Raw genomic sequence first — 22,977 nt, forward strand, 5'->3', positions numbered from 1 at the left:
TCCATGCGCCTCCTCCTGCTGAGTGTATCGACAACAATCATCTCTCGGCTTCCTCTCACCCTCCATCTGTGGCTTTGCTCCGTCTCCCGTCCTGGGTTCCCAATGGTACCGTGACTTCTGCCTTTGCCTTACGGGGCCGGTCGGGTGTATCCATCGTGAATGCTTCCCAGTGCAACCCTCTGTGTCACACCATACTGAGGCCCGGCACTCAGCTGCCAAGTGGGTATCATTCAAGCAATCATAACAGTATTTGAGCTGCCTGAGTGTGGCCCTCCTTTCTTCAACTCTCATGGCACAGAATTTCTTGTAACCCACCAGGGTGTGCAGCCCTCCGCACAGCCGACACAAGTCTCTCTCGCTCGCTGGTTCGTCATCACCAATGGTGGCCAAGCTGATCACACGCCCACCTGGATTCCTTCTAACACCAACCACGGTGGATCGCTTGGTGGTTACTCCCCTTTCCTTGGTTCTCCTCTTCACACACACTCTGTCTGCTTCCTCCAGGATAAAGGTTTTCAACCATTTAACGCCGGGATAATACCCGTATCGTTTGTTGTGGGCATAAGTTTCATCCTCATACCGCATAAGTGCCCTTTCAGGCAATCGACGCGACAGCACATCCATCGAGCGAACGGTGTCCAACTCCTGCAATCTCCCGATGGTCTCCAGACTCTGAATACAAGACCTCAACTTGTTGGCGAATTTTCTAAGGCCACCCTCATCCTCACCTTTGATCATGGGCCCTTCAAGTATGCCTTCCACAATCTCTCGGACGTACTGATGTCTGTCTCCGTATCTGTCCTCCAATATGGCCATCACCTTCTCATATCCCTCTCTTGGGTCCAAATAGTTGCATGTTTGTAGCGTGTTCCTGACAGGCACTGCATATGCTTGCATGAGTGTCTGCAGCTTAAATTCCTCTGGGACTGCGGCCCTCCCTATGTGTTGTTTGAATGCACGAATGAACTCCCAATACTTCCTCCGGCTATTCCCTTCGAAGGTTGGTAGTTGGGTCTGTGGCAACCTCATGGCTGCAATCAATTCCTTCAAGCCAGAAGCTATCACCTCCATGCCCATAGGGGCAGCGCATGTCAGCTCTTCCTTTCCTGATCTAGTTGGTTTTGGATTCCCTGACCTCTGCCACCCTGGCCCTGGTCCACTAACTGTTGACTCTTCTTGATGTAGAGTCACGGCCTCTTGCATCTGTTCCTGCTCCCCCCGCTGGGTTCCCCTAGTCTCCCACATTTGTTTGTCTCCCATGCCATCACCATGTCTTGGCCTCTTTGCCAATCCTTCGTGTACTGCTATAGTCTCTGGCTGCACCCGTGGCCTCAGGCTCATCTCGTTCCTCCCTTCCATTCCCATCAAGTTCTCCAACTGTCAAGCGATCATGGATCGCCTTGTTCTGTTCATGCAGGGTTTGGAGAGTCGGCAGGAGGGCTTTTATGCACACGTTCTTACGTGCCTCAGCCAGTCTGCCTTCAACTGCTGGCCACTTCTCTAAGCATTCTTGCAGCCCAGATTCGGCCCTCTCCTCCTCTCTTTGTTCCATCATCGTCCCCGCAGCCTCCGTCTCGTACTCCTCTCCCCCTGTTGCTTCCCTTGCCTCCTCGACTATCCTTTGAGCCATTCCATAGGTTACGTTCTGCCCGTCATGTTCCGCACATTCCTTTCCCTTCTGGGTTGTCCATGCCGATATGTTCCGCCAGGTATGTTAAGTTGGGTTCCGCCCGGTATGTTAAGGTGGGTTCTGCCGGGTATGTTAGGTTGGGTTCCGCCCGGTATGTTAGGTTGGGTTCCGCCCGGTATGTTAGGTTGGGTTCTGCCCGGTATGTTAGGTTGGGTTCTGCCCGGTATGTTAGGTTGGGTTCTGCCCAGTATGTTAGGTTGGGTTCTGCCTGGTATGTTAGGTTGGGTTCTGCCCGGTATGTTAGGTTGGGTTCTGCCCGGTATGTTAGGTTCCGCCCAGTATGTTAGGTTCTGACCTCTCTTCCTCTCTCTCTCTCTCTCTCTCTCTCTTTTTTTTTTTAAATAAAAAAAACTCTTAGTCACACTCTCGTTCATGCAACGTTTATCCCATCACACTCCAAACAGCCGGACAGCGAGCGCTAAGCTTAGCCTTTAAAGTATAGTGGCACACCAGAACCTTCTCACTGACAGCCTAGTATCAATCACAACCCATAATATCCAAGGTGCACTAATTAGTTTTAATTCACATCCTTATAGCATATAAGCGACGTTACAATATCAGTACAGACCTCCTGAATATTACACTCACATTTCTCACTGACAGCCTAGTATCAATCACAACTCTTAATATCCAAGGTGCACTAATTAGTTTTAATTCACATCCTTATAGCATATAAGCGATGTTACAATATCAATACCAACCCCCTGAATATTACACTCACATTTCTCACATTTAATGTGTCACGATTTTTTAACTTCGTCTGGCACGCGGGCAATAAGTTCCTACCCAGTACGCAAACTAACGTATTTTTCTTTACAATGCACCAGACGTAACGTATCAGCTCCCGGCTTTCAGTCGCCTGAGTAAAGTTGCTTATCAACATTTGTGGTCCTGTGGAGTCTTCCCGCTCACAACCCAAGATGTCCTGAGTGGCAGTGTAGCTGATTGTAGGTAGGCCGCCTCCGTAGACTTTAACACCCCCAGCGTTGTCGTAGGTCGTGGTCGGGCCCGCTCCTCTCACCAGCGGACCCCAAGTATGACTGTAACTGCCTGCACTCTTGGAGGGGGAAACGAGGTAATGAAACTCACGCAGCTGGACTCGACTATTTATTCGGTCATACCTGGAGTTGCAGTTTCACTATCTCAGTATGGTATAATGGGCATCACTCGTCATTGTTATAACACTTGGTCATACACATAATTACAATTTACCAAAGGTTACCTTGTATACACATATCGCTTTAATTCTCGTCCTAACTTTCCTACATTTATAATTGGATTATGTCGTGACATCAACCACATGCAGATCAATAAGCATTCTTAAAGTAAGCAAGGGCAACTCACTTGTGGCGGGTTCAATTCTCGTCTTACAGTATCAGTGTGTGGGTAGAGGTGTGAAGTACACAACACTAGTCCCTCACGGGCATAATATTCTCACAGCAGTAACACTTTCACGGGATGGACGTGGAGTCGCACATCCCTTGAACTCCCCCCTCTTGGAGTCTCCGTCTAGTAAACCCAAGGATCGACGTCACTTCGTCCCTCACTCGTCCCTGACTACCCACCCACTGCCCCCACAACTGCCCATAGCATCAATTCTAAGGCTTGGTGTTCATTATAGCTAAGCTAATGGATGTTATGCTGACGCGACCGTACATACATATAAACACCCTGTCAGCATCCTTGTGCCTCACTCTCTCTCTCTCCTATACTCTCTCTCTCTCTTTCTCTCTTTACCGCATTAGATGCGGTAAGAACAGTTATATGGCTTTCAGTGTTTTACCTGATGGTGGGTATAAGTAGGGGGTAATTTATGTGGGGTAGGGTGGTAAGAAAGGGTAAAAGTGAGAGTTTTAGAAAGTGGCTAGACTACATTGTACTGTTATACGTGCAAACATATTGTTTGCGTGGTGCAGATTTGAGTACCTTGTCCAGTCTGTATTGCCCATGTTACTTGAAGACTGATGGTGCTTCAGTAAGCATGACAGTCCATTGCCCTCATTCATCACCATTTGCCAATGTAACACTGATTCAGACATTCACTGACAATCAGAATTATATCATGTTGCTTTTGTGACATCATCATAGTTGGCCCAGCAAATTTACTGACGGTGTTGTCTCATTGATCAACAGGTTTGTTCATTCATCCATTATTGAAGGCTTCAACATGCTTGCATGCATCAGCCCTGGTCACCCAATGATGGCTGTCCATATTGCTCAGTCTCTGGCAGCTTCTTTATTCAGTCCCTTATCCCTGAGGTCACACTCAGTGACCTCGTCCCAGGTCTTTTTTCGTCTACCTTTCGCAACCATGCCCCTAACATTAACACTTGTCACTTTCTGCACCCAATTATCATCCCTCATCCTCTCCACATGCCCAGACCATCTCAGTCTACCTCTTCATACCTCAACACTAATACACTCCAGTCCCATCCTACCCCTCGACTCTTCCATCGTAAACCTATCCCTCCCAGGCCTCACACTCAGGGATGTACTGCAGATCCACCTAATCATTGTCATACTTTATGTTTGAGCCTGTGAATATCCTCTTCCTTTAGTGCCTAGGTCTCACTTCCATATGGCATTACGCTCCTAACACATGCTGCATACAAAGGTCCCTTAGCACGGAGGTAAAGCCCTCTCAGTGTCAGGAGAGGTAACAGCTCCCTGAACTTCTTCCAACCACACCTCACTCTAGCCACAGTGCTAGCTCCAGCCCCATCTGCAGCACATAATTTGTGTGCCAAATAACAAAATTTCCACACACTCAGGAGACTTGCCAGCAAGTTCATTCTGTTCACGTCTGACGATCTCCACCTCTTCTCCTTGACACATTTCACACATGAAATCAGCATTATCACACAGTCTGCCTCTAATACCACTTCATCTCTTATGCACTTACTTATCACAGACATTGCACAGGATGGAATTGCTTCCCACACCCTTGTGGCAATGGTACATGGCCACTCTCCCTCTTCCTTGACAGTACTGCCACCAGCCCTAGATACCATCACTTTTGTTTTATCTGCATTTGCTCTTAAGCCCTTGTGCCTCTTAACATCTTTCCACTTCCTAAATCTTCCCTCCATCTCACTTTCATTCTCAGCAATAAACACCAAATCAGCAGCATGTAACATCTCCTGCGGGAGTCCATTCTTGAAGTCACATGGGAGGGCTTCAGGTACCATTATAAATGACAAGGGGCTCAAAACTGACCCATGATGCACAGCAACATTTACAGAAAACTCATCACTCAAATCTCCATTCACCCTTACCTGGGTGCGAGCACCACATACATGGCCGTAACCACATGAACCAGCCACTCCTCAATCCCAAGCTTTCTCATTGCCCACCTCACCACCTCTCTAGGGCCTCTGTCAAAAGCCTTCTCCAAATCAGCAAAAACAAAGTACTGTTCCCTTTTCTTTCCCATACATTTTTCCTGAAGCTGTCAAACAATGAAGCTTCTTGGCAAATTTTGTCAGTGTGACACCATCTTAGCCAATGTGAAAGTCACAGCTAAAGTTGTTTTGGGGATTCAGAAGGCTTGTTGTCTAGTCTCCCAGAGAGGAAGAGTATCAGAGTACTAAGTTGCCATTGTGACTCCTGTCGTGCAATAAATTAACAGGAATCTCAAACGGGATTGAGGCGTATGGCAGCAATAAGTGCCCACATGACCACAGTTTATCCTTAACATAAAATAATTCTGATTATCTCAACAGGAAGGTAGGAGGGTGGCAGGTACAGGCAGTGAACGAATACCAACTCTCTGTGGCTGACTCTGTGTGTATAAATATCCACGATGGTGACCCAGGCAAGACTATCCTTGTGTCATGGACACATCAGGTAAGGTTCATATGCAATAACTTTTAGCACCTCCTTTATGCTATAATAACATTTCAAACGAATTTTATACATAAAACTATGCCCCTCCCCCCCTCCCAGGTCACTGGAGACCTCTTGTTCGTAAGAGGTTAGAAAACTGTCTTTATTGTTACTTAAAGTATGCTGATGGCTTATTAAAAATACACCTTTGAATTATGTGGTAGGTGGGGGTGTCCATCATCCACCCACTCAGTGTGGAGTTGCTCTGTTTTTAGGGTAACTCTACATTCAGTGGCGTGCCAAATGATTCCCTGTAAATCAGGAAAGCATTTACAACGCTAGGCAGTAACCTTATAACCAACCAACATGTGCTCCGTATGTGACAACAGTTGGGTTGGCGGAGGGTCAGTGCCCCTCCCCGGAAAACAAGTAACTAAAAGTACGAGCAAGAAGCCTCGGCCCAGGACTGACCAAAAGATGATGACTAAGGACTGAACACAGGACATGGTACGAATAGCTACATGGAATGTAAGGGGTGCGAATGATGAGGTGAAAGAAAGAGAGATTGTCCAGCTGCTTGAGGGTGCAAAAATGGATGTATGTGGATTAACTGAAACTACATGACAGGTGAGAGTGTGAGAGAATGGGAGTATGGATGGGGTAAGTGTGCAGGAGTAGGTGAGAATGAGAGGGCAAAAGAAGGAGTGTGTATTGTTGTGATTAACAGATGGAAGGAGAATATAAAAGAGTATGGGTCAGTTGGCTCAAGAATTGTATGGGTAAGACTGAAAGTTGGACTACAAATGTGGGCGATTGTGTGTGTGTATGTGCCAATGCAAGATTGTGCAAGCAGAGTGAGAGAAGAGTTCTAGACAAATGTGGAAGTATGCATGGAAAAGCTTAAAAGGAATGAGAGAGTATTTTTGATTGGAGATATGAATTGAACAGTAGGGAATGTGAAGGTGGATGGAGTAGTTGGTGAGTGGGATGTGCCTGCAGAGATAGATGAGAATGGCAGTGCTATAGTGGACATTTGTGCTGGGAGGTGTTTGTTGATAACCAGTACCTTCTTCAGGCACAAAATTACCCATAGGTATAAGTGGAAAGTGATGAGAAGAGTGGATGGTTAACTAAATGAACAGAAGGCAGTGACTGATTTTGGGTGTGTGGATTTGTGGTAGGTGGGGGCAATCACCATCCATTCATTTGATGTAGTGCTGCTGTCAGGTGTCCTTCTGCCTACGGGTGGCTTTACACTCCTTCTTCTGTCTTTCTTTCCTTCATTCTTTCCTCTTCCTTCTGCCAGTGGGTAACTCTACACTGAGTGACAAGCCAAATGGTTTCCTGTACACCACCATATAACCAAATTTGGCACCTGGTGGTTTAGTGGGTAATTATTGCACTCCAATCGGATTGAGCAGGTGAAAGTATCTATCCAAGGGGTGTTGAGGTTTATTGCTCACATAATGCCACTCAAGGATGAGTGAAGCTGGTTACTCTCATCTTAAATGTCAGGACCAACTGCCTAGCTCTGGGCTCCTACACTCCTCATGGGGCAACATAGGATTGGATGATGGATGGATGACAGGATGAGAATGTGTGTAATAAATTCAAGAGTATATAGAGGTTGGGGGAGTGGACTTTCTGACCACCACCAGTGTCCAAACAAAATGGGAAAATAGAAGAAAGGAAGGACAGGAGGAAGTAGCTCATACAAGGAGGGTGGAAAGGTTACAAGAGGTTGGAAAAAGGACGGTAAGAGGGAAGTGGAGGAGCGATTGGGTAAATATGGACTGGTGCAGGTGGGGGACGTGGAAGGTGTGTGCAAGATATTCACAGAAGAAATCTGTTCAGCAATTGAGGTGGTGTGTGGAGTGAAGAGAAGACAAAAGGAGGTGAAGGGAACAGCATGGTGGAATGAAGAGGTGAGAGAGTCTGTGGCACAAAAGAAGGAAACATATAGTGAGTGGATGAAAAACAGGGGCATGGAAGAAGTTGAGAGATGGAAGAGAGAGTTGTATGTAGAGAGGAAGAGAGAGGTTAAAAGATTAGTAAGAGAGGGTAAGAAGTGAGTGGATGAGGAATTTGGAAGGAATTTTAGTGTAAAGTGGAGGGAATGTAAGAAAATGTTCTGGAAAGAGGTAAAGAGAATTAGACAGGGTGCCAAGGAAGTTAGCCGGGGAGTGAAAGATACAAATGGTAGATAATTAGTGGAGAGGGGAGATAAAGTGAGTAGATGGGGAGAACACTTTAACAAATTGTTGAGCATAGAGAATGAAAGTAATGCAAGTATAAGTGGCTGGGGAATGGCCAGGAGATGTAGGGATGTGAGAAGAGAGGAAGAAATCAGTAGGGTGGAAGTAGTGGAAGCAATGAAGGAAGTTAAAATGGGGAAAGCCCCAGGAATTGATGGAGTGTGTGGTGAATGCTGAAGCATGGGGGAGAGATAGTAGTAGAATGGAAGTGGAAGATGTGCAGATTGGCCTGGGAGGAAGGTAGAGTCCTGGAGGATTGGAAGCCAGGTATAATTATTTCCTTGCACAAAGGAAAAGGGGAAAAGGAAGTATGTGGTAAACATAGGGGCATTTGTCTTGTTAGTGTGATAGATAAAATATATGGTAGAATACTTATTGACAGAGTTAGAAAAATAACAGAGGAATTAGTTGGAGAAGAGCAGGGAGGTTTTATGAAGGGAAGAGGCTGTGTAGATCAGATATTCATTCTTAGATCTTTAGTGGAAAAGTTTCTAGAGAAGGGAAAGAAGTTGTATGCAGCCTTCATGGATTTGGAGAAAGCATATGACAGGGTGGATAGATAAGGGATGTGGAAAGTATTAAGAAAATATGGGGTAGATGGGAAGTTGTTGAATGCTATGAAGAGTATGTATGAGGGTGCCAAGGCTGCAGTGCGTGTGGATAGTGAATTGAACGAATTTTCTTCATTTGAAGGTTGGATTGAAACAGGTGTGTCATGTCTCCATGGTTGTTCAATCTGTATATGGCTTGGGTTATAAAAGAGGTACAAGGTAGGGCAGTGGATGTTGGAGCTGCCCTAATGAGAGAGGGCAGTGTTTGGAAACTCCCTGCACTCTTGTTTGCAGATGATACTGTGTTGTTAAGTGAAAACAAAAGGGAGCTGCAAGGCTTGGTGGATTAGTTTGGGAGAGTGTGTAAGAAACGGAATCTAAAGTTGAATGTAGGGAAGAGTAAAATTATGGTCTTCGAGAGAAGTGATGTCAGTCAATGTATAATGAGGTTGGATGAGGAGGAAATGGAAAATGTGAGTGCATTTAAGTACTTGGGTAGTGTGATGAGTAAGGATGGAAGTTTAGAGGGTGAAGTGCTTGAAAGGGTGCAACAAGGAAGAAAGGTCGCTGGTTCCTTGAAAACAGTGATAAGAAACAGGGAAGTGAGCATGGAAGTGAAAAAGTTACTACATGACAGTATTGTGATACCAACTCTAATGTATGGAAGTGAAGCTTGGACTTTGTTGGAGGAACAGAAGTCAAGATTGAGAGCTGTGGAAGTGAGTTATTTGAGAGGAGCATAGTTATTTGAGAGGAGCATGTGGAGTCACGTGGAGAGACAGACTGACAAATGAGGATGTGAAGGATTGCTGTGGTGTGGATGTGGATGTGATAGGAAGCGTTAGGAGAAACACACTGAGGTGGTTTGGCCATATGGAGAGGATGGAGAGTGAGAGACTGATGAGGAGAGTGTATGTGAGTGAGGTGGAGGGGGAGAGAGAGAAGGGAAGGCCAGGGATGAGATGGAGGGATAGAGTGGAGAGGTATATGAGAGAGGGGGGTGTGAGCGGGGAGCAGGGCAGTGAAATGGTGGGGGACAGGGCGACATGGAGGCGATTTGTTTGTTGCCACCCCTTTCGGGATCAAAGCGTATGGCAATAGATAGATAGATAGACCTTTGAATTGTTGCTGTGTTAGGCAGTCTTATTCAACTATAGTGGTTAAGTGATACATTTTTGTCATCGTTGTTATCATCGTCCTTATGATGACCCTCATTTCAGCCTAATGATTGGGTGAGGTATTATCCAGAAACAAGAAAAAAGATAGTACAAAAGTGGGAGAATTAATCAACAATATTCCAGGATAAAGTAACACACTACCATTCACTTTTCAGTCAAGCCCCCAGCATCCGTACTCCACCTCGCAAACCTAAATATGGAAAGTCAGTGTAATAAAAAAAGTGTCACACATTGACATGTGCATCTTCAAGTGTAGTTCATGTACCAAACTTAGTTCCATGTCATATTCTGAGTTCCATCAACTTCCATACCTTCTTACTCAGTCATTTACCATATCCATCCACTTTCTTGGCCTAATATACCTCCTCTTACATTCAGACTCACTCACACATACCATTTTAATCACTTCATCAAAATCCATATTTTATATATATTGTGCCATCCATCATCCACTCTCTAGGCATAGTGCTGCTTGCTTCTTCCGCTAGTGAATCTGTGCTTAATGACAAGCCTGGTGATTCCTGTAACCCAGGAAACCATTTACAGCATTGGATAGTTACTATATAACAAAATAACGGGCTTATATGGATCCTTTTGTGGTGTCCCTGTTAACTGGGTGGAGAGATGCAAATGCAGCATCTATCCAGGAACCAAACCTCCACACACTTCCCCTCACCTTGCCACAGCAAGGCGCTATCCACTGCAAGACACCATTGGTCCCATGCACAGGACAGCCTTGCAGAGGGGGGGATTGCTTTCCTGTGGTGGATAGGTCAGCTCAACCAGACAGACTAGGATTGATCTATTAGTACTACATATGACCACACCATCTAACCATACAGAAAGTTCTTGGTTACATCGGTGTTCCATTCCTGAGAAGTGATGTAAACCAGTTTTGTATGCAATTGTATCATATTGTATAATTTATAAAGGTTCCAACATGCTTACATGCATTGGTCTTGGTCACCTAATGGTGGCTTTCCATGCTGTTCAATGTCTGGCAGCTTCCTTGTTCAGTCCCATATCCCAGAGGTCACCCTGCAACCTCATCCCAGGTCATCTTCGGTCTGCGTCTAAATCTACCCCTGACGTTATCACTTCTCAGTTTCCCTGCCCAATTGTCATTCTCCATCCTCTCCTCGTGCCCAAGCTATCTCATTCTACCCTCCCTCATCACAACACTAATATACTTCAGTCCCATCCTTCCCCTTAACTCATCATTTGTAAACCTAGTTCCCCCAGGCCTCGCATTCAAGGACGCACTGCACATATTAATACATTACATCATTGTAGATGTGTTCCTGATAATGCTGTTGCCAGTCGTACATTGTATACAGTACATACAATCTGGTCTCAGCGATAGGGTTGCAGCAAGCGAAGACCTATTGCATAATGATTTATCACAAAACGAGGTTGATATAACATTGGTTCATTGGGGTCAGGGAGGGCAATCTCAACCCCAAAACCTAAAATGCCCCCCAAAAAACTCTGCTACCCACCTGAAGTTTGTCCTATGCTGGTCCGAGTATTCATTAAGGGTACCCCCCAAAGCAGGGGGATGATCACTCCACACAGAAAGGTACAGTATTACTTTACTTAATATCACACACTGCACTATTTGTTAAGCTCTTGCACTGTTATTTGGCAAAAACAGTGGTGTGTCAGTGGCCTTTAATGCACAAAATGAAACGAAAGGTAGATCACAATGCATGTAAACACCGGGTGGCCACCTCGCCTCATATAGCCAACTAGAGGCCCGGCAAAGGGAAGGTGGTTACGAAAGGTTAACATGATTTCCAAATCACAGGTTTCAGTGTTCCACACACAGAAAGGCATCACTTAATAATCGCACACTGCACTGTTTGTTAAGCACTTGCACTGTTATTTGGTGATAGCAGTGGTATTTCAGTGGCCTTACATGCAAAAAATAGGACAAAAGACAGACGATCACAGTGAATGTAAATACAGTATTCTCTCATTTATCAGGACATAATAGAGCCAAAGGCATGTCCTGGTGGTGGCAACATCCAGATAATGAACACTATTCCCCTACCATACAGTGAGGCCCCTTGGATAGCGACCTTATTAGTCCGCCAAAATGGCCGCCTTCCATGAAATCGCTCTCTGAGGGGCACTCTTCTAACGTAAAAAAATTGATATGGTCCTGGACTCCTTCAGCTATACCCCTAATTTTCTTCATTAACCATTAATATCACATCATATTTCTTCAGTAATAAGATAAACGTATACTACATATTCAAAGAAGATTAACAAACTTACTTTTAATTCGTTTTGAGTGCTTTTTACTGATAAATATAGTTATCACTTGTAGTTACTGTACTGTGGCAAGCTGCTAGAGCTGCTAAAAAATAAATACTGCATGCACTCCAACTAAACCCTAAATTCTTACTGTGGACACTAATAAAATAAACTTACACTTAACATGCAAAAGGATAAACAAACTTTTAAATCACTTTTGCAGTTTATTGTTAAAATTACTGTCGTGCTTGGTGGTTACTGTACCGCAGCAGCCTAGCGACCACGGCTCTGACTCTGCTCACTCTCCATCTTTCGTCCCTAGTCTTCCTCTTGTCCCTCACATTCTAACACATGCTAACGAACTTCATTCTCGATGCAATGGGCCTCTGTTTCCTCATCTTCCCAACCATCATATAGGTTCTCCTCAAGCTGAACAGGGGGCATGTCGACATCGTCATCTTCATCTGACGAGGCATTCAAAATGGCTTGTCTTTGTGCCTCAAACCTTTCTTGATGCTGACTTAAAAATCATGTGATCAGTGTCTGGCATCTTGCATTTATTTTGTCATTCAGATTCTGGGTGAAGATTTTTGTCAGATCTCGAAAATACACTAGGGCTTGGTCTCGACAGTTAAAATGGAGAGAGGTTACCTTGTCTTGAACTTTGGACAGTATGGCCAGGATTTCAGACAAATCCTTCACTGTTGGCTCATTTGGTTTCTTTTCTTCTTCTTTATCTCCTTGCACTTCCTCTTCCTCATCTTGGTTCAGCATCTCCTCAGCAGTTTCTTCTCAATCTTCACCTCCTCCCAAGTCCACGATTTCTTTGTCAGACACACACGAGAGTCCTGGCACAGTTCTAATTACGTCAACAGTCTCACGTGCCACCACCTGCAGCTCCTGCCTGGCTGCCTCGCCCACCTGTTTCAAATGTAGAAGCAGGGGGCCCCAAGCATGTGCAATGGCCCCAAGCTTCACAGAATAACTCCACTGCATGCTTTATCTTAAAAGACTTCCCAGAGGCCTTGATGGTCATTTCCTCTTGATCCTCTTCCTTTTGACTTGTATCTTGATTGGGTTCACTGTCACTAGAATTAGCCTCTTGGATCTCCTTCAGTTCTCGAAAGTTATCAGTTTTTTCCCTCAGTTTGCTGTGGAGCTTGCCATAGAAGAAGAGTTTAATGTTAGCAGTTAATTCTTGATCTAAAGGTTGAATTTTGGCAGTAGTGTTGAGAGGCATAAAAACAACCTGTATACTAGGGTGGCGGTCTACCATGAAGCGAGCGTGCCCGGGTGCAGTATCCAGGAACAACAATATTTTCCAGTCAATATTTTTCTTCTTGCAGCACTCGCGAGTCTGGGGCACAAAAATCTCGTCTAACCACTTAATAGAGAGGCTTGAGGTCATATATCTATTGCTTTTTGAGTACCACAAACAGTGGGGGAGCTTGTTCATATCACAGCGGCGGTAGGAATGTGGTTTGGGATATTTATAGACATTAATGGGTGTCATTTTGAAGTCCCCTGAAGCATTGCAGCAAAGCAGGACACTGAAGCGATCCTTTCCATTTTGGTTCCAGCAGCCTGACGGAGGGTTTTGTGGGCATAGGTGGACTTGGGTGATTCCTTCCAGTACACCCTTCTCTTCACAATTAAAAACTTGATCTGGGGTGTACCCTCCTTCTTCCATAATAGCATTAGCAATTTGGGGAAATTTTTGTGCAGCTGTAGTGTCTGCAGATTCAACCTCTCCCTGGTAGAAAGCCAGCTTTACCCCCACAGCGTTTTTTAAACCTGTGTAGCCACCCACGTGAGGCATTGCAAGGAGCAGGATTTTGGATATTTTTTTTTTGCACATAGTCCCTTGTACACTGCTATTGCCCTTGCACGAATTTCTGGTCCATCAACACTTGCTCCTTTTCTTAATCGCCTTGCCAACCGCTTCATTACATAATGTTCAGTGACCACTTGGAGTCTGTTTTTTTCGGTAGTGTCGATAATGGGTGTCTAGCTTCACCTGCACCACCCATAAAATACTTTGTTGTGGTTTTTATTGCTGCCTTTATCTCATCCTTTTCACTCTCATCTTAAATGTCAGGAGCAACTGCCTAGCCCCGGGCTCCTACGCTCCTCATGGGGCAATGTAGGATTGGATGATGGCTGGATGGATGGATCTCCTACTTTTTCTTTCTTATGTTTCTTACACTCGATTCAGGCACATTCAACAGTTTAACAGTTTCACATGTCTGTGCACCGTCTTCAATCATCTGGATTATCTTTTTCTTTTCCTCCACGCTGTATTGTTTCTTTGGCTTGCCATGCATATATTCTCTGGCCTTTTTTGTCACTTTTACACTACCTGCACTTCCTGTTTTTTTCCCTGGGCCACTGCCACCACTTGGGCCAGCCCCTGGAGTTGAAGCCATGATAGTAGAACACTCAGTAGCCAGACAAGAAATGGAAGGTCACAAAAAACTTTAACAATGGCGAGACTGCGACGAGTTGAATGAGTGCGCAGCGCGTGGATAAACAGTGGTTCAGTGAACTGAGTGAGGATAGACACACACTCACTATCAGTGTTACCAAGGTCTGACCTTGGCAACTCTGCCCACCCACTCGCTATGTGTTAAATTCCTAGCGGATCTACGCTAACCATGCAGCATTAATAGCTATGAGATAGTTTCTTTCCTATTGCTATCAGTGGATTCGCTAATGAAAAAAACGCTATCTGAGGGGCTCCACTGTACCCAGACCCTACCTATACCCACTTCCAAGCTCTGTCTAACCTATTTGTACAGTACCTATGCTTAAAATTTGGCAGTGTGCTCGTCATTCAGGCACATTTAAACATCAAAACAGACATAGAAATATCCAAAGTAATGGTAAACACCAAGAAAACCATGCAGAAAAATCACTGAAAACCAAAAATCACCATACCTAAACACTACGGTATGTACAGTACCCCTCCTAATATTGGCACTGTTTTCAGGTCAGTCTGCCATATTTAGAGATCAAAACACACATAGGATTATCCAAGGTAATGTTAAACACCAAGAACACCATTAAAAAATATATATATATATACACTACTGTATGTACAGTACCTCTCCTAATTTTGGCAGTTTTTCAGTCATTCTGCCATATTTAGAAATCAAAACACACACAGGATTATCCATATTAATGTTAAACATCATGAAAACAAGGCATAAAGAACAAAAATCCACACACAAAAAAATAAAACTTTTTGAAAATCTGTTTTCTGTGACAAGTGATTGCTCCCGAGGCACAAAAAAAATTCCACGGCCAAATATGCCACCGGAAATTGGTTATATTGGTATAAATGTTCCGTCATCTTTGCTGGTGTTTATACTGTAAGATAAGCTAGTAAGCTAACAAAACCCATAAAACTGACAAGTAAAAGTACATAAATTCAGCAATTAGAAAGTGTTCAAGAGTAAAACTTACCTTCATATAACTTCCCACTATCTTAGTGCAGAATTTTACCAGCACCTTCCAAGAGTTAAGCATATGTCTAGATGCAGAACTTCATGAGCTTTCTCATGATTAGTGCAGAATTTTGATATGACTAATGGTGGTCGACTAAATTCCAAACAACTTTGAAAACTCACGTGTCAGTGTTATCACCACAGAGGAGAATAAGAACTGACAGAGAGAGGGGGGGAGCCGGGAGGGTATGGAGGAGGGATAGGAGGGGGGTAGAAGCAAGGTTGTGGGTAGGATTCTCCTCCCTCTTTCAACAGGTGGACGGGCACTTTTGCTGTACATTTACTCGTGGCTTGCGGTCTGTTAGATGCTGAGTGGCCATGTGGAAGCACAACTCACCGTGACCGGGGGACTTTCAACCTTCGGTAGAGAGGCGGACGGCCGCTGTCGCCGAACATGGACTCATGGCCTGTGGTCTGTGTTCGATGGAGGTGGCGGTTGGGAAAGACTTAGCACGCTTGGCCGCTTGATGTTAGACATTCGGTGAGGAATACGTACGGACTTTTTGACATCGCTTGCGGGTTATGGTCGTATTATTCGGGTGCTGGAGGTTTGTTGGAAGTGGTAGGATGAGCGTGTGACTTTTACCATTCAGTATAGGGGCAGATGGACATTTTAGCTCTGGCTATTGATTACAGACAATATCCCACTCTCGGCACGAGCCCATTGGCCACGATACCAAATGTTTGAACTTGTCGGTTGGCTGGCCGAAGTTCTCGGGGACTTTTATGTCCAGATAGTACCAAGTAAATTCGGATAATGGTTTAATAGAGCCAAGGTCCAGCATCCGGATAATGAAAACATCAAGATACTTACCATCCAGATAAATGAGGAACTACTGTACTAAGCGGCCATCTTGCCTCCCTTGCATGACCAGAGACCCATCAAGGGAAAGGTTGAGGTGATCACATAAGGCTGATATGATTTCCAAATCACAAGTTTCAGTATTTCACATACAAAGGTATCACTTCACTTAAAATCATATGCTGCATTATATGTCAAGCACTTGCACTACTATTTGGCAATAGCAGTGATATTTCAGTGGCCTCTCATGCACAAACTAGAATGAAAGGCAGACAGTCACAATGAATATACAGTACATACTGGATGGCCATCTTGTCTCATTCAGCTTAATGGAGACCCATCAAGGAGAAACCTCACTCAGCTGACTAGAGACCCATCAAGGAGAAGCTGCACTCAGCTGGCTAGACATACATCAAGGGGAAGCCCCACTCAGCTGACCTGAGACCCATCAAGGGGAAGGTGGTTACATAAGTTGACAGGACTTCCAAGTCACAAGTTTTAGTATTTCACAAACAAAGAGGTATCACTTCTCATCATATCACACACTGCAGTATTTGTTAAGCACTTGCACTATTATTTGGCAATCTATCTATCTATCTATATACCTAGGCTGCTTCCCCCAAGGAAAGGGAGGTAGCCGAGACAGGACGACTCACTCTCCATTTACTCATCCATTCAAACACATTCATTCGCATCTTAGCCCCAAAGGGGAGAACGGACAGATCCTCATCGCATCACACCGCACAAGGGTCAACTGCGCAATGCAAGCAGTGACATCCACAGCAGGGCCCGACAGCAGAACTGGTTTACCCCTGCCACATCATAACAGACCCATCCCCTTACCCGCACCTGACCTGACTAGCTGATCAGACCAAATGCGGGAGAAAATCCCCTCAGGGCTGCGTCATCACTTATTCATTCACAATTTCTCTCCATTTATTTCTGTCCATTTATTTATTTGGCAATAATAATGGTATTTCAGTGGCTTCACATGCACAAAATAAAACGAAAGGCAGACAGTCACAGTGAATGTAAATACTGTAATGGGCAGCCATCATGGCTTATGTGCATGAGATTCTTAGAGATGGCTAATGAAAGTATGGTTCTTCTGAAATGCAGAAAGTTTTTAACGTTATTCTAAAAAGGGTATAATTTGAATTATCGTTCTAGCAGTTTATCACATAATGAACTTATATAATGAGACCAGACTGTATTAATAAAATGTTTGAGTTTGTATATGAAAACATATTAATACAGTAATGATCCATATTGATAAAAGATTCTGAATGGTTAGGTTAATACAGTATACAGTCACACCTTTGTATACAATGGCATTACGTCAAATTAAAAATCATCGTCTAACTATTTATTGTATACTGAGATGACGTGGGTTCACTGGAGATGGGGAGGGGCCAATGACCACAAAACCTTAAAAAAAAAAAAAAAATCACCTGAATTATGCCTTAGGCTGGTTTGGTTTGAGTCGTCACCAAGGGTACCCCCCCGCCAGTGCTGAGGGACTGCTGGAGGACCCGAACAATCACTCCAGGTCCTCAGGAGGAGGTGGTGAGAGGTGAGGAGAGTGAAGTGGTGAGGCCAAGGGAAAGCAGTGTGGTGAGCGCGATGGAGAGCACTGTGGTGAGGCCACGGGAGAACTTGGTGTGGTGGTGGGGGAGCATTGTAGTATGGTGGTAGGGGAGCATGGCAGTGTGAGAGAGTGTAGGGTTGAGCCAGGTGACAACGAAGACAAGACAGACATGACAGAGGCAGGTAAGGTAAGACATAGCATTTGCCCCCCACCTGTTGATGATCTAGGCTCTTCATCAGTGCTGGTGACAAGAGGGAAGAAGTAGGTGATGGTGGTCTGCCTTGTTGTCTTTTTCTTAGTTGCCAGAAGCTTCCTGTACAGTCGCAATTGTTGCTGTATACTGCATTTGCTGCGTCTTTCCTCACTAGATTTGGGTACTTGTCCTGGATGTTTGTAATTGCCTTATCCATCTTTGCTAGGAACTCCTTCAGAGTCTTAACGTCCGGAACACAAAGGGGATATGTCTTCCCCGCCATCCTCATCACCTTTGTATGCCTCTGCCACCCATTCTTTTAGCTCAGTGAGCCCCTCTTTTTACAGATACTCACTGTAGTTTCCAGGATTTCTTGAACATCTGCTTTGTCAAACTCATCAAACTCTGCCTGATGCGATAGGTCAAGGATTTTACACCGGATGTTCTCCACTGCCGGGGATCCAATGAAGGAGTTTATACATTCTGGCCGACCTTTTCTCCAGATGGAGTTTAGTGTGCTTGGCTGCACCTCCTTCCTTGCTTTCCATATTGCCAACGGCATTCTTGATGTTATATTTTTTTCAAGAAACAACGCACTGTGTCTATTTCACATGAGTCACTCACCTTCACTATTTGCTCCATGGTGTGACAGAGGCAGTGGGCCTTAAAAGTGGCGATGACATCTTGTTCCATGGGCTGGAGCAACAGTGTCCTGTTGGGGGGCAGGTATAATCAAAGACAAAATCCTTGTCATGGGTTTGTTGGAAGGAAGTGTAACCTGTGAAACATTATGAGAGCTCTGCCTCAGTTACATATTCATGGTTGGCTAGCCTGACTTTCCTCAAGCTTTATATCTGTTGCTGATGGGATGACAGAATAAATGAACCCAGGATATTCCCAGGCTTTAACATCCATTCGCAAGAACTCCTGTATCCAAAGGCAAAATGTGAATCTTGTTCGACCAGATGATTGCCTGGCCATTTCATCTTATGTCTTACCACTAAACATCATGTATACACCTTGGTATAGAGAGGGCAAACAACATGCATGCAGCTATTAGGAAGATGAGAGAGGACATGATACAGTATACAGTAATTCATTGATTATCTGACATAATAGACCCAGAGGGATGTCTGAATAGTGGCTCCATCCGGATAGTGGACTTCTCCCCTGGACCCCATTCATACATAACTGAACTTTGAAAGCCAGTGTAAAAGGCCACTACAGTACATCATTCAACACTTGTTCCTGTTGTTTAACATTATCTGGTCAGGCTGACCTATAAACCACAGCCAAGCAATTACCGTGGTAAAGCAGACCCATCAACCAAAGTTAAGCAATCACCACTGCAGGGCCATACCCTGCATTGACATGAAAATAACACGAGAAAACCATCTACACAAGAAAAATGCAGTGGGCACTCAAAACATAATGGTAAAATAGAATAAAATCATGGTACAGTAGAGTAAGCTAGAATAAAATCAATGTAAACACTCACAATTCCTTGCTGAGCGTCATGCTGAAAAACCCTCAACCTCCTTGACTTGGACTGTTATACTGTGGCTGGTGAAGCTGTTGCTTTGCACAGTACATCCCATGTGGTCTAATGGCCTAGTCTGAAGTGCTTAGTCTGAGTCAGAGTCAAGGAGGATCTCTGGCAGTCAGCCCAGGGGAGTGGCTGTGTGATGTGATGGACGGACTACTTCAGGACTCTGAAGACAGCCACAAACTCATGTCCAGGGGAGACTGAATGGCTGACGCATGTAAGGTTGAGGCTCCATTGTTGAAGGCATGGGTTGACGCTGTGGTGGTGGCAGAGCAGAGGTGTACTGGGCTGAGGTCAGAGGCCTGAAAAGGAGTTGGTCTTGGACTGGCGATAGGAGCAACAATTCAGGCGTCAGATGACACTCATCCCCACAGAATGCAGATCAACCACAAGGCAAAGAGGCACCATCTCTCTGTTATATTCCTGTTGCTCGGCATGCTCAAGCACCTGCTGGATATGTTCTCGGAATGTGCTGAGGCGGAGGATGGCTGGAGTGCACCAAACCCTCTTTTTTTTGACCGATTGTTATTCTGCACTTCATTGTTTCAGCATTAAGTCTATACGCTTTTCTGTTGTTCGACATGGTTATTTCTGCCATTTCGACAATTCAAGCCACGTGCAACCAGACAGACTGGCTGAGCTGCCTGTCTCCTACGCTCTGCACTGCTGGTTGGTTGCCTCTTTATCCATCTGCATTTCTTTCTGGCCTCATGGAATACTACAGCACCACCATGACACCACCCAAGATCCCTGCTATTGCCCCTGTCAAGTGCAGTTATGTGCTTACCAACCTGAGTGAGTGTTTTGCCATTGCTTGGTCAGGTAATGATCAGGGTTGCCAGATCTGAACTCAGCCACATTACCAAATTCCTCAGTTTTCATTACCAAATTTAACTTCTCCTTACCAAATCCTTAACCCCCTTAACCGTGGGGCGTCACTTTCGTGACGCTTGGCCACAATGGATCATACCGCGGGGCGTCACTTTTGTGATTCTGTGTTATTTTGAATTATCCCGGGCTTTCAAGTGGTGGCTTGTATCATCTATCAGTACTGCCAATGTCCAACACTAGTCAGCACTCCAAATCTCATCTGTACTCCCATCCATTGTTGACATTTTAGCGATTTTCCCCCCTTCCTGACTCCCCTCCCTACCTGCCTTCCATTACCCTGTCCTCTCACCTCCCACGCTGTGCTGCGCCAAGCAAATTTCCCCTGGATTTTTCCACAGATTTCATCCATTGAAATAAGCCCTATGCCCTATACTTATACAAAATAATATATACCAAAAAAAAATCAGGTAAGTGATAGTGTTATACACCAGGAATTGGCTAATTATCACCTGACAACACCTCACGTGCATTCATTCGCTACATTACCACGGTAATTTCCCCTTTGAATTATGCCTTGTAATCGATGTCTGTAATAAAAATATATATCAGAAAGGAAGGGAGAAGCCTAAGTGACATTTACATTCACCTGGAACTACCTATTTCTTTGTGTATTGCCGAGATTTTCTACCGATAAAAAATTAGCATGTAAGTTAGCAGCTGTCAGCCTCAGTGTCATTGTCAACCCTTGCCTTCTCAGATAAGCCGTGGCATTTAGTTCCTTGTCCTCCGCTGTGGTCAAACCATGTCGCACTCGCGCCCCGCCATTTCTGCCGCTTCTGCGCCCATTGCAAAGGGCCCCGTGACCTCAACCCCCATAAAAAGTCGTGAGGGAAGCAGGAAAGGACTTAGTGACTCTGCAGTGGCACATGAACTAGCAGAATTGTCCATGGTGATGATGGATAGTGATTTTGACGATTCGGGTGAATCTTGTGATGAGCCGGGTGAGGTAATCGTGCCAGAAAGTGCTAGTACGAGTGCTTCAGTGTCAGAAGTTATCCCTAGCTCCAAGGGAAAGGAGCCGTTAGTGCAGCAAGGGAAGGAATTTGGGAAGGGAGTGAAAAGGTGGCGTGTTAGCCCCAGAACAATGGCCCCGTGTGACCCAGCCCGCCATGAGTCCCGAGTTGATTCACCTTCCCGTTCCCCAAGCCCCACTTCACTCATTTCTTCCTCTTCGTCTGCTGAGTCATCGGAGTCACCACCAGCATCAACAGTGAAGGCAGGCCGTAGAGGAAGAGGTAAATCCCGGACTTGTAAAAGTAGAGTTGGTAGTAGAGTAAGGGCTGCTAGTGCTGTACGGCAACCCAGGGTCAGTGCGAGTGACCTTGAACGGGGTAAATCTTCCTCACAGCCACCCACCACCACCACCTACCCTACACCGCCACGACAGGGAATCCTGGACGCCTTCGCGTGAACGGAAGGGTCCGATTTTGTGCCTGAACATTTAGTTTTTGATGAGAGCTCCTCAGGAGTTCAGCCTGCCTTCACTATTGACGATAATGCTGAGTGTGTGGACTACCTTTTGGCCTTCCTAGATGACGAAGTCATGCAGCACATATGTGATGAGACCAACAGGTATGAATCACAACGTGCTGCAAGTGGTACAGGTGCAGCCAAGATGCAACAGTGGTCCATGCTGGGAGTGCAGGAGCTGTATGTGTTCTTTGCCCTCATGCTTCTCGTGCCACACTCCAAGAAGCATTAGTTGGAAGAATACTGGTCCATGGACCCCTTACTACCCTCACCCACCTTCAATAAGTACATGGCCAGAGATCGCTTCCGGAACATCATGGGAAACCTGCACTTTGCCGACAACGATGTACCTTCCCAAACCGACCCACTCTGGAAGATCCGGGAGATTCTGAGCAGAATGAAGGATAAGTTTATGTCATTCTTCCACCCCTTTCAGAAGGTTGTCATTGACGAATCCTTGGTTTTGTTCAGAGGATGTCTTCGGTTTGTTCAGTACATTCCAAGCAAACGCCATCGCTTTGGAATTAAGTTCTTTGTACTGTGCGACTGTAAGACTGGGTACATCCTTGACTTCGTCATTTATTCATCCAGCACTGTCGATCTGGATAAAACACACCCCCTTGGCTTCTCAGGCTGTGTAGTGAAAGTGCTCCTTGAAAAGTATTTTGGTGGGAATCATGTGCTGTATACAGACAACTATTATACAGCACCGAAACTTGCCAAATACCTTTCAGAGCACGGCATTGGCTCCTGCGGCACTGTCAAAAGTAATCGTGCCCACTTCCCTAAATTCACAGAGGCAGGAACCTCGCAGCAAGGAGATGTGCACCTACGCAAGTCTGAGAAGATGCTGGCAATACAGTGGCATGACAAGAGGGTCGTGCACATGCTCACCACCGTACATAAGGGTGAAATGACAGACAGTGGGAAGGTCGACCGTAGGACAGGCGAACCTGTGATGAAACCTGATGCTGTGTTGGACTACAATATCAACATGCGGCTGGTGGACAAGTCATACATGATGATTGGTGAGATCGACTGCCTCAGGAAGAATACTAGGTGGTACAGGAAAGTTTTTCTGCATCTCATAGATATGACGATGCTGAACGCCTTCATCCTGTACAAGATGAAGGTCAAGCCACCCAAGTCCTTCTCCCTGAGGTTGTTCGCCAGGACTTGTGTCCAGCAGCTGCTGGAAAGATATGGTAGGGTGACAGCAGCAA

At 45.2% G+C, this 22,977-nt stretch overlaps 1 protein-coding gene across 1 annotated transcript in view; it reads left to right on the plus strand.

Annotated features, from left to right (window-relative positions):
- IntS11 (integrator complex subunit 11) overlaps nucleotides 1-22,977 on the plus strand; it is a 379,978-nt gene that overhangs the window by 318,745 nt on the left and 38,256 nt on the right. The window contains exon 13 of the mRNA XM_080275659.1: nucleotides 5,413-5,536. Coding sequence (XP_080131785.1) covers nucleotides 5,413-5,536 — 124 coding nt within the window. The remainder of the gene's footprint in view (nucleotides 1-5,412; nucleotides 5,537-22,977) is intronic.

Source organism: Coenobita brevimanus, chromosome 62 (genome assembly GCF_032717465.1).
Source record: "Coenobita brevimanus isolate Jiangsu-jjx chromosome 62, ASM3271746v2, whole genome shotgun sequence".
Lineage (NCBI taxonomy): Eukaryota > Metazoa > Arthropoda > Malacostraca > Decapoda > Coenobitidae > Coenobita > Coenobita brevimanus.